General features: G+C 46.5%; 1 protein-coding gene across 1 annotated transcript in view; it reads right to left on the bottom strand.

Annotated features, from left to right (window-relative positions):
• The window catches only part of ADAMTSL3 (ADAMTS like 3), a 347,278-nt gene that overhangs the window by 8,349 nt on the left and 326,053 nt on the right, over positions 1-12,876 (bottom strand). Inside the window, exons 25-26 of the mRNA XM_047086812.1 lie at positions 7,194-7,377; positions 3,519-3,723 (exon numbers count right to left, since the gene is read on the bottom strand). Of these exons, the coding sequence (XP_046942768.1) occupies positions 3,519-3,723; positions 7,194-7,377 (389 nt within the window). The remainder of the gene's footprint in view (positions 1-3,518; positions 3,724-7,193; positions 7,378-12,876) is intronic.

Here is a 12,876-nt window from a genome sequence, read left to right as displayed (position 1 = left end):
TTTATGTGTCAGCTTGGCTGGGCCACGGTGTGCCCGGATATTTGGCCAAGCACGATTCTGGGTGCTTCTGGGAGGGTGTTTTTAGATGAGATGAACATTGAAATCAGTAGTCAGGGGAAAGCAGATTGTTCCTTCTAACGTGGGTGGGAGCCACCCAATCAGTTGAAGGGCTGGAGAGAACACAAAGACTGGCCCTCCCCCCAGGTAAGAAAGAACTCGTCCTGACTCAGACTGTCTTTGAACTGGGATATCGGCTTTTTCTTGCTTCTGTACTTGAGCCGAAGCACTGGCTCTTCCTGGGTCTCTAGCCTGCTGGCCTTTGGGCTAGAATGACAACAGCAGCTGTCTGCAGCTCTTGGGACTTGTCAACCTCCATAACTGCATGAGTTAATTCCTTATAATAAATCTCTTGACACACACACACACACACACACACACACACACCCTCTTGGTTTGTTTCTCTGGAGGACCCTGGCTAATGCAGATATACAGATTTTGGTACTGAAATGTGGGGTGCTACTGTAACAAATATTTAAAAGTGTGGAAGCGGCTCAGGGATTGGGTGATGGGTTGAGGCTGGAAGAGTTTTGAGGTGCGGGCTAGAAAAAACTTGGTTGCCTTGAAGGGGATGTTGTTATTAGTACAGTGAAACCTTGGATTGCCAGTAACTTGTTCTGCGGGTGTTCCGCAAGACGAGCAAACATTTCTAATACATTTTAATTTGATAAACGAGTGACGGCTTGCAATATGAGTAGGACGTGACGCAGGATATCACATGATCACAACTGAGCCCAGTGGTTTTCTCTCTCTCTCTCTCTCTCTCTCTCTCTCTCTCTCTGTAGGATTGTGGGTGATCGTCTCCCATGCTTGGATGCTCGGTCTCAGGTTGCGGTGTTTGGCAGAGATCAGTGATTTTTCAGAACATTGGAAGGTGCCCACAACTGGCATTAGTGTATTTTTTGTCCCTTCAAAGCACCTCGGGACAGTCCTTTGCTTTTCCGACAAGAGCGAGCTTAGGAATGGTTTGCTTCATTCTAGGTCATTGGATAGGCTCCTTGTTAAACGTGCACGAAAAGAAAAGGATTCCATTGAGCCAATAGATAGCACTGATTCTGTTAGTGATCGTGAAAGTCGTGCTACACAATCACCCTCCTCTCTTGTCTCCCTCACATCAGTGTGAAGGTTTTCAAAGGTAAGTGCAGGTTAACTTATTTTTCTTTACATTTTGTGTTTTCCTTATTATTTTGCATTATATTACAGGATTATAATCATTTTTATATGAATATTTTTGGGTTGTAGAACAAAACATCCGAGTTTCCATTATTTCTTATGGGGAAATTCGCGTTGAGATACAAGTGCTTTGGATTACAAGTGTGTTTCCAGAATGAATTGTGTTCGCAGACCAAAGCTGTACCGTACAAACATTAAGGGGGATTCTGGCGAGGTTTTAGGGGGAAGTAAGGACCATGCCTCTAGGAACCAGAGGAAAGGCGAACATCACTCTAAAGTGGCAAAACCGTGGGCAAATCGTGTTCTAGTGTTTTGTGGATGCTAGACTTTGTGGGTGATGAAATCGGATATTTCACTGGGGAGATTCCTAAGCAAAGTGCGGAACGTGCAGCCTGGCTTCCTCTTACCGCTGATATTGGAACATCAGTGGACAGACAGAAACTGAAGGAACCGTTAGGCAAAAAGGAACCACAACTGGAGGATTCCGGAAAGTGTCAGTCTATCCACATGTCGAAGGATGAGAGAATACGTTCTGGAGAGAACACGAAGGGTGTGGCCGGGCGATCGCTTTATAAGGAGGTTGGCCATGGAGTCACTCAGCCATCTCAGTGGAAGCCAGGGCTAGAGACAAGATGGCACCACCAGAGACATTGCCAGTTTGGACCAAAGGAACATAGTTGGGACCCGGTTAAGGAAAGCTTTAGAAACTACAGATTCTACAGGATGGGATAAAGCCATTCAGCTGCCAACATGTTTCATCCTTCAGGAAGAGGGAAGAATGACCTGGATTCAGAGCTCACCAAGGCTGTCGGTCCCACTGCACACAGGGTCAAGGCTGTTTGCTCCTCACTTTCAGAGGGTGGGGCCCCCTCTCAATTCCTGTGGGCCCGCCTGCCCCTGCCTAGTGCGTCACGGGCAGGACCACTCCAAAGAGTCACATGGGGGAGGCTGCTGTCTAGGGCCACGGGGGCAATGCCATTGTCCTGGTGGGTCTGGAGGGTGAGCATCCAGCCAAAGAAGATTATCCTCAAGCATTAAGATCTGATGGAATTGACCCTGATAGATTTCGGTCTTGACTGGGACCCATCACCCCTTTCTTTTTCCAGTTTCTTTCTTCCTTCCTTCCTTCCTTCCTTTTTTTCTTTTCTTTTCTTTTCTTTTCTTTTCTTTTCTTTTCTTTTCTTTTCTTTTCTTTTTTCTTTTTCTTTCTCTTTCTTTCTTTCCCTCCCTCCCTCCCTTTCCTTCCTTCCTTCCTTCCTTCCTTCCTTCCTTCCTTCCTTCCTTCCTGCTTGTCCCACCCCCATAGTTCAGAGGCCATAACTTGTCTGCTTTCACAGCTTCATAGCAGGAGAGGGATTCTCTCTCAGGACGACTCACTTCTCACCCATGCCTGGCGTATGTGGCATTTAGTGAGACTCTGGACTTGAACTGAGGACAGAATGGGTTAAGACTTCTAGGGATATTGGGATGGGATGGGTGTACTTTGCACGCGACAAGGACATGGATTTGGGGGCGGGGACCAGAAGGCGGAATGTTATGGACCAAACTGTGTCCCCTCAAAATGTATATGTTGAAGCTCTAACCCCCAATGTGACAGGTGCTATAGGGAGGTATTAAAGGTTTAATGGAGATGTAAGGGTGGGGCCTTAATCTCTTGGGAATATTGTCTTTATAAGAAGAGGAAGAGGCCCCAGAAATCTCTTTCTCTCTCTCTCTGTCTCTCTCTCTCCAGAGAAGAGGTCACATGAGGACACAGTGAGAAGGTGACTGTCTAAGCCGGAAAGAGAGGTCTCACCGAAACCAACTCTGACAGAACTCGATCTTGGATTTCCAGCGTCCAGAATTGTGAGAAGACAAACTTCTGCTCTTGAAGGCACCCAGCGCATGGTATTCTGTTTCGGCAGCCGTAGCAGGCTAATAAGGTTCCTACACATTTCTTTAGAATTGTTTTCCCGAATATTTTTTTATTTATACTGTTGTTCCAGGTGGTATTGGGGGAGGGTTATGAGACTTTTGTGCCCTTATTACTAATGTCCCTCTGCTCCTTTTCTTGGAGGCTGCTTGTCAGCCTGGGAGCTTATTCCTGCACAGCTGCATTCAAAGAACCCGACTGTGATTTGCCTTTGTATCAGAAGACACAGACACTCCAGCTCTAATCTTGGAGGTCAGGCACCTACATTCGTTTTAGAGATCAATCAGACCATCCGCCCCCCCAAATCGAAAATAATGCGTTAGAAGGAAAGTGATGATTCCGGTACCCTGAAAACACTAGATTCGTCCAGCTTTACCTGGCCCCCCGGTCCAACGACCCACTGGCCGCACGGGTGACTGGAGCATGGCCTTCCTCCCAGAGGCCTGTCTTTGGGAGCGCAGGCCCTCGGAGACGTCACCTGCGTGGCTCCGTTGGCTCTGGTGTGCACGCACGTCACTTGGCGACTGCGGAATCCTTCCCCACAAGACACAGAGCACTCCGACCAGGCACCTGTGAGCCACCTGGGAACAAAAACTACGGCAGCTTACGAAGGACAGGGATGTCAGACACCACAGGGAGTGTCTCGAAAAGAAAAAAAACCAATGCTAACACTGTGACCGTTTGGGGGCCATACACTTCTCTGGGGGGATGGACAGCACCACAGAGAACTCCCAGCTCTATTCCCAGCTTTTCTTTTATTCAGGGGAGCAACCGGAATTAGCAGGTGGAAACGAGGAACACAGGGGTGGGGTAGGGCCGTCTCCAAGTATATAAGAGCACTTGTATGGCTCCAGAGAGTAGAGCTAGGGCAAAATGAGGTGGAAATTAAAAAAAAAAAAAAAAAAAAAGTGGGTTTCAATTCATTGAAACCAAAGGGAAGAAAATATTTTCAAAGCACCGATGTGCTGTTTGCTCTGAGAGATTTACATGTTATCCCTATTCTTGGAGGGAAGAAACCAACGTCCAAAGGGGTAGATAACTTGGTCGTGGTCACAGAAAACTACATGCCAATGGAGCTGGGAATGGATTCTAGGTTTATCTGACCCTAAAGTTCACACTTTAATGACACAGGACACTTGGAACGGGACGTGTCTGAGATGGAGTGCTGTGTCACTAAATATGTTGAAGTTTAGCTGGTTTACCGCAGAGCACGGGTTCCTAACCTGAGCCCTGTGGCTCTCCAAGGGACCACGGGCCTGGATGGGCAAAGAATTAGATCTTCACTGTCACTGAGATATAATTTGAGTCCTCCTTCAGCTATAAGAATTTCAGCTGCAAAATACAGTAGTTTTAGCGATACCTGCGTGATTTTGTTACCGATGGAAACCACAGATATTTTTACGTGACATTACAATTGTAGCAGGCATCTCAAAATACCATGTATATTCATCACCGCTGCAAAACTAATGTACCACCAGATCTTACCATTTAGTGTATTAATGGAGAAGCAAACCTATTATTGTATCATAATTTTTAAATATTTTAGTACTGTATTTCAGCATAATTGGTTTCCTCTGTGATCAAATATATTCTATTTTACAGATTTAAAACCCTTGCTCGGGGCGCGTGGGTGTCTCAGTGGGTTAAACATCCAACTTGGACTCAGGTTACCATCCCATAGTTCGTGAGTTCAAGCCCTGCATCGGGCTCTGTGCTGACAGCATGGAACCTGGAACCCGCTTCAGATTCTGTGTCCCTTTCCTCTCTACCCTTCCCCCACTCATGCTCTGTCTCTCAAAAATAAACACATGTTCAAAAATCTTAAAGAAACAAACAAACAAAACCCCTCGCTCTGAGAAGGGAGCCACAGGCTTCGCCAGACAACCCAGAGGCATCCACGGCACAGAAAGACAAAGGACCCTCGACGTGAAGGGCCCCAGAGTGGGGTGACTTCTGTCTGTCTCTTGTAGGTGTGAAAGCGTATGACTGTGTACTCTAGGGATGCGCAAAAGCTTGAGAACATTTCATAAATGAGGCTGCTGACAAATTTCTGTTCACGTTGTAAGAATCAAGGGGTGACACAACCCAGCCCCCGCGCCTTCCTGCGGCATCAGATGGCTGTTTCCTGAGGGAGTGATGACTCAGCCAAGAGACCTTCCAATGACGGGCACCGGGAGACACGTCGGCCAGGGGGCCTCCAACAGCCATGGCCCTCTGAGAACGTCCTCCCGGTGTGACCTGCCCCCCCACCTCCTCCAAGGCCCAGGTCAGCGGATCCGGCGTGGGCATTCGCACAAGGGCAACAGACTCTCTAACGTTTGCACCGCCTCCGTTTTCTCCTCAGTAAAATGAGGTTGGTAATAGTATCTGCCACATAGTTGTACTCAATAAATGCTACTGTTATTATTATTATTATTATTTTGTTTTCCTGGAGACTTTGGTGCTCTTTGCTCAGTTCTCTGCTAGGGACTATGTGATTCAATGAAATCATTCATTCACTTCACACATACCTGTGGAGGGTGCATAATGGGGCAGATGTTGTGCTAAGCGCTGGGATAAAGTGTCCCGCAAACAGCTGTGGATTTACTGTAGGGCAGACAGTCTAGTGGGACAATGAGACGGACTGTGGGAAGAGCGATAAAGACAGATGATAAAGAAGTAGGAGACCCAAGCAGCACGGGGCCCTGGCTGTGCTCGGAGGGGAAGGTCAGGGACGGTCTCCCTGAAAATAGACGAACGGAAACGTCTAAGTGCAAAGAGAGGGAACATCGTTCTAGGTAGCGGGAGCGGCATGTGCAAAGACTCTGAGTCAGGAGAATGGCGCATCTGAGAGCCAGGAAAATGGCCTGGAGTGGAGGTCAGATAACCAGGCCGGATGAGACCAGCAGTGACACAGAGTGGCAGCCCGAGACCCAAGCATGGAGGGGCTTCTGTTCTTGGCCTCACGCCATCAGTCAGGCAGCAACTGTGTGTGTTAGACACTATTTTAAAAGATGTTAATGTCTGTTTACTTTTGAGAGAGAGAGACAGAGACAGAGGCAGACAGACTGCGAGCAGGGACAGGGCAGAGAGAGGGAGGGAGACACAGAATCCGAAGCAGGCTCCAGGCTCCCAGCTGTCAGCACAGAGCCCGACGTGGGGCTTAAACCCATGAACCACAGGATCGTGACCTGAGCTGAAGTCGGAGGCTTAACCGGCTGAGCCCCCAGGTGCCCCACGTAAAGGACTGTTTTAGACACAAGGTGAAAAAATGCATAAGACAGACATGACCCAGCGCTAGGGACTTCAGCGTCTGCCCTAAGAATGACGAGAAGTGTTTGACGGGTTTTAAACAAAGGAGCATCACGGTGCATTTGTGTTTTCAAGACGATTCTGCTTACAGTGGGAAGAGCCCTCTTGGGGGGGGGGGGCAAGAGTCAGAAGGCTCCTGGAGCAGTCCACGTGAGGGGCATTGATGGCACGAGCTCCCGCACGAACCGTGAAAACGGACAAGAACAGATGCAGGTGGGAGAAAGCAGGGGGCCTGGGACACAGTCACTGAATCCAGAAGCCTAGTGGCGGAACGGGCTTGCTGGAGATCAGCAGTTGGATTTTGGACGTTCAAAAACTGCTGATTTCTGTCATCCGTTACACAGAAAGGTCATTAGTGGTCTTCACCGCCAGGGTGGAATCTAAGGATGGGCACTCTGAACAGGACCTCCATGCGATCTCCGAGGCTCGACCCACAGAACCAGCTCCAATGAGGACGAGGTAGCACTGTGGGTGCAAGGGAGCAGACCTGAGCAGCGATCAAGGGCAAAGGCTCCGAACACAGATTACCTTCTCCGTTTGAACTCTGGCCTTTGCAGCTGTGTGGCCTTGGGGCAACCTTCCCGCCTACAAAACAGGAAGCTAACGAGGCGCCTGCGAAATGAGCCACACGAAGCACTTAGCGGAATGCCTGGTACCGAGTACCAGCTAAACGCATCTCCGCGATCGCGGCGGTAAATCAAATTAGCGAGCCTTCGAACACAAGCAAAAAGCTGGTACTGGTAAGAGCGATGCCACCTACCTCGAGGGGCAGTCCCGGATGTTACAGGGCTGAAACCCAGCCAGCGGCTTCTGGAGGTGATGGCAAAGGGCCTCACTCACTTCCTGCCCGTTGGCTGTCACACACCGGGGTCTCCGAACTCGGGCTCCCAAGTGCCCGCAGCTGGCGGAACAATGTGTCCAGTTACCGAGCTCCCAAAAAGGCTCTGCAGAAAGGAAATGACATGTCACGACAGCCCGGAATGAGATATGATGATGAGGCTGGAGGGGACGCGGCCGAAGACCAGCAGGGGCTGCCGGTCTGGTTCTTTGAGGAGCACAGACAGAGTAAACCCATCACACAGCGCATTTCATTTTCCCTCCACTGACTTATTGTAATAACTGGTGGGAGCGGTGGCCGGCGAGGGCCCCTTGGGCCACAGGCTGGAAGAGAGGCTATTGGAGACCAGCTGGACCTGCCAGAAGCATCCCAGAGAGAGGGACGAGGTGTTCTGGGCAGCGGGCTGCCTCTTCGGCATTCTCCAAGCAGAGCCAAGAGGACAGGAGGGAGGAGGTCTCCAGGGGTTGCTCTCACCAGTTCTGTGTCTCAAAAGTGGATCAGGCAGAGAAATGAAAGTCCATTTAGCGGGACCTTGGATTAAGCAGTAAGGTTAGAAATGCACTTCGTTCCATTCTTACTTTTCCATTAATTCTTAATCTAAACCTCAGCTTACTCCTGGAACTGCATAAATAATTTGTCACGGAGACATCTGGAAAGGTAAAAATGGGAGTTCCCTTTAGCAAAGTTGAGGCTGACCACCTCCAGGAATTGTGGCTTATTAATTTCAGTCCTCGTTCCAAACGGCCTTTCCCTTCCCTTTGGACGCTCGGTAAAAAGATGAGGTACAAGACGATGATGAAAGATGTGTGTGCGACCACAGAAGGTGCCAGATTTTCCTGTCACAATCACAAGTAATTGATGGCTACCAGCTGTGTCCACAGACTCCCTCACAGAGCAGAGCGATTTCTGTAACTTATTGTTTTCCAGATTTTCCTGCTGATTTTCGAATTTTTGTCTTAAGTTGCATATGGCATCATTGGCAAAACAGAACAGGACATATTTTTAGTTGGGCCTCCAGGATTACAGTTATTTAAAACAGTTTTTTAAAAATAGCTGGGTTTATGGAGAACCTCCCAGGTGACGAGTATGGAATTAGATACTTGGCCATCAATTTTTCACTTATCCTTGTGGCCATCTTGTGAATTAGATCGGTTTTATTTGCCAAAGTGGGGAAAAAAGCCAAGTGACTTTGCACAAGGTCCTTCCTCCAGAAGGAACAACCAGAAGGAAGGACCTCCACGTGTGTCTGACCCCACATCTAACTCTTTCTACTATGTCATACTTCACAAACACACCTTGGCACTTCAAGGCAGGACACGTGCATTTCTTTAAAAACGTGGGTTTTTGTTTTTGTGGGTTTTTTTTTTTTTTTGCATTAAGGTGTAATTCACATACAATAAAATGTTCGGAAATCAGGTGTGCTGTTTTATGAGTTTTCCCAATTGTATGTACATTTGTAACTGCGATCCAAAACAAGGCATAACACGCTTCATCACCCAAAAAGTTTCCTCTTAATTTAATCAGTGTTAATGATTAATTAGGTTATTTTAATCAATTATTTTAATCTGAATTATTTTCATCAATTCCCCTCCCCCACCAGGCAATTACTAATTCATCTCCATCAGTATTCATTATTAGTGTCCCTGTTCTGGGACTTCATGCATGCAGTCTTTTGCATTTGGCTTCTTTTGCTTAGCATAACATTTCTGAGATTCACTCGTATTGATGTGCATATCAGTAGTCCCTTCTCTTTTATTGCTAAATAATATTCCAGTGTCTGAATATACCATGCTTTGTTTATCCATTCTCCTTGTGATGGTCATTATGAAGGGAAGGCTGCTATGAGCATTCTTGGCCACATTTTTTTGTGACCATGTCTTCACGTTTCTTGCATAAATATCTGTGAGCGGAATTGCTGGGTCAAAGGTAGGTGTGTGGTTAGCTTTATCAGAAACCACCAACACGGTTTTCCAGAGGGGCCGTACCAGATTACGTACTAACCACCAATGTATAAGAGTTTCGGCAGCTTCACATCCTTGCCAAAATCTGGCACTGTTGGTGTTTTTGTTTTCACTCTTCCAGTAGTGGTTTTAAAATTTTTTTTTTTTCAACGTTTATTTATTTTTAGGACAGAGAGATACAGAGCATGAACGGGGGAGGGGCAGAGAGAGAGGGAGACACAGCATCAGAAACAGGCTCCAGGCTCTGAGCCATCAGCCCAGAGCCCGACGCGGGGCTCGAACTCACGGACCGTGAGATCGTGACCTGGCTGAAGTCGGACGCTTAACCGACTGCGCCACCCAGGCGCCCCTTGTAGTGGTTTTAATTGTCATTTCCCTGTGTTTCCATGCCACTGTATATCTTCTTTTGTGAACCGTCTGTGCAAGTGTTTTGCCCATTGTCTCTTTTGGGGGATGGGAGGGTTCATGATTATCTTGTAGGAGTTCTTTATATATTCTAGATAGGAATTCCTCATCAGACATACGTGCTGCCAATCTTTCTTCCCAATCTATGACTTATCCATATTCTTAATGGTGTCCTTGATGACCAGATTTTAATAATCTTGATGAGGTTCCAATTGATCATTGTTTTTTGGTTTACGGTTAATGATTTTGGATACAAGAGCATTTGAAAAGATCACATTCACTCTCATGTAAGACTTCTCAATAGCTTCGTGTGTTTTAGGAATAAGCTCTAGAATTTTTTTTAATTGAAGTATAATTAACACAGTGTTACAGTAGTTTCAGGTGTACAATCTAGTGATTCAACAGTTCTGTACATTATTCAGTGCTCATCAAGATAAATGTACTCAATCTTCATCACCTATTTCACCCATCTCCTCACTCATCTCCCCTCTGGCCACCATCAGTTAGTTTTCTGTATTTAAGAGTGGTTTTTTAATCTCTTTTTTCCTTTGTTTATGTTTCTTAAATTCTATATGAGAGTGAGATCATATGGTTTTGTCTTTCTCTGACTTATTTCCCTTAGCGTTATACCCTCTAGCTCCATCCATGTTGTTGCAAGTGGTGAGATTTTGTGTTTTTTTTTTATGGCTAATACTCCATTGTGTATATATACACCAAATCTTCTTTATCCATTCATCTACCGATGGACACTTGGATTGCTTCCCTATCTTGGCTATTGTTAAATAACGCTGCTATAAACACAGGGGTGCATATACCTTTTCAAATTAGTGTTTTCATTTTCTTTGGCTAAATACCCAATAGTGGAATTACTGGGCCATCTGGTAGTTCTATTTTTAAGCTTTTGAGAAACCTCCATAGTGTTTTCCACAGCAGCTGCACCAATTTACCAATATTCACACCAATGGTGCCCAAGGGTTCCATTTTCTCCACATCCTTGCCAACACTTGCTGTTTTCTTGTCTTTTTGATTCTAGCTGTTCTGACAGGTGTGAGGTGATATCTCATCATGGTTTTGATTTGCATTTCCCTAATAATGAGTGATGTTGAACATCTTCTCATGCGTCTGTTGGCCATTTGTATGTCTTCCTTGGAAAAATGTCTGTTCAGGTCCTCTGCCCATTTTAGGCAGACTATAGGTTATTTTGATGTTGAGCTGCCTACGTTCTTCATGTATTTTGCATATTACCCCTTATCAGGTATGTCTCCTGTTCAGTAGGCTGTCTTTTGTTTTGGTGATTGTTTCCTTCCCTGTGCAGAAGCTTTTTCTCTTGATGTAGTTCAATTTGTTTATTTTTGCTTTGGTTTCCCTTTTCTGAGAATACATATCTAGGAAAATGTTTTTATGACCAATGTCAGAGATATTACTACCTGTGCTCTCTTCTAGGATTTTTATCGTTTCAGGTCTCACATTTAGATCTTTAATCCATTTTGAGTTTATTTTTGTATATGCTGTTTACATATACAGCATGTATATGTATATGTATATGTATATGTATATGTATATGTATATGTATACTTATATATAGTCCGGTTTCATTCTTTGTGTGTAAGGTACTGGCACATAAACAGACATCAGGATCAAAGGAGGACAGAATATACAATGAGGAAAAGATAGTCTCTTCAACAAATGGTGCTGGGAAAACAGGAATAAATTCTAGTCTTTACCTTGACCTTCAAAGCCCTGAATGATTTGGTCCTCAGCAACCTTCCAACTTCGTTTCATCCACCCTTTCCTCTCCCCCCCACCTGTGTCCCCATCATGTGAGTTTTCTTTGTGTTTCTTTTCTTTTTAAAGTTTTTTTTTATGTTTATTTATTTTTTGAGAGAGAAAAGAGCACGAGTTAGGGAGGGGCAGAGAGAGAGGGAGACACAGAATCCGAAGCAGGCTCCAGGCTCTGAGCTGTCAGCACAGAGCCTAACGCGGGGCTTGAACTCACGAACAGCGAGATCATGACCTGATCTTATGTGTGTGTTTCCTTGTTCGTCGTCCGCCTCCCTGACTAGAGCGCCAACTCCATGGGGAGCTCTTCTGTCCTGTTCACCACCAGGACAGGGCACGTTATATATTAGGTGCTCAACCAGTCTTCGTTAAATTAATAAATGAGTCTCTTTGAAACGCTGAAGTAGGGATCCACCGAAGGGCTGGCATATTCCAGTTGGTGAATACGTGGATGTGTATTTGTGTATGTGCGTGTAGGTATGTGTCCATAGCAGGTGGTCAAACGAGATAGGCGCCATTGGTGAAGCCAATGTTGAAATATTCCAAAGGCTTCAACTGTCCCAGTGGTTTCAGACTCATGATACCCAATTTTTAAAGTAATTGATTCAAGGGAGTTCCTTAGGCTCATGTGCCCTTCTGCATGGAACCCCATCTGCCTTTGCACCTCCCGTGTCTCTGCCTGGAATGCTGTCCTTCCTCTTCCGAGGACAAGCCCTGAGGCCTGCGTGAGGACTTGGTTGTCTCCTCCAGAGAGAGTTAGGGCCCCTTCCTCAGTGCTGCCAGTGGACCTGGCCATCCTTCTATTAGAGCACTTGTCACACCGCTTCAGAACACCTGTTCACGTGACTGCCTCCCTCTTCAAACTGTGAGCTTCCCAGGGGCTAGGTCCTCTCTTTTCCCCAGCCTGGCAAGAGCTTCCCGGGGGAAGAGTCTTCTCTTTCCCCTAGCGCTGGGCAGACACTTGCAGAATGCTGTAGACTGAATGTGTGTTTCTCCCCCAAACTCAGATGACAAACCCTAACATCCAATGTGATGGTCATAGGAGAGGGGGCCCACGGGAGGGGATGGGGTCATGAGGGAGGAGCCCCCATGATTGGGACTAGAGCCCTTATAAAAAAGACCCCCCCCAAAAAAATAAAAAAAAAAATAAATAAAATAAAATAAAAAAAACGGGCGCCTGGGTGGCGCAGTCGGTTAAGCGTCCGACTTCAGCCAGGTCACGATCTCGCGGTCCGTGAGTTCGAGCCCCGCGTCGGGCTCTGGGCTGATGGCTCAGAGCCTGGAGCCTGTTTCCCATTCTGTGTCTCCCTCTCTCTCTGCCCCTCCCCTGTTCATGCTCTGTCTCTCTCTGTCCCAAAAATAAATAAACGTTGGAAAAAAAAAAAAAGACCCCAGGGAGCTTCTTCACTCCTCCTGCCATGGGAGGACACAGTGAAAAGATGGCTGTGAACCAGGAAGTC

Source organism: Lynx rufus, unplaced genomic scaffold, assembly GCF_022079265.1.
Source record: "Lynx rufus isolate CCGP_SWC_20201006 ecotype Redwood Valley unplaced genomic scaffold, mLynRuf1.p SCAF_21, whole genome shotgun sequence".
Classification (NCBI taxonomy): Eukaryota; Metazoa; Chordata; class Mammalia; order Carnivora; family Felidae; genus Lynx; species Lynx rufus.
This window is presented reverse-complemented; position numbering and strand designations above follow the sequence as displayed.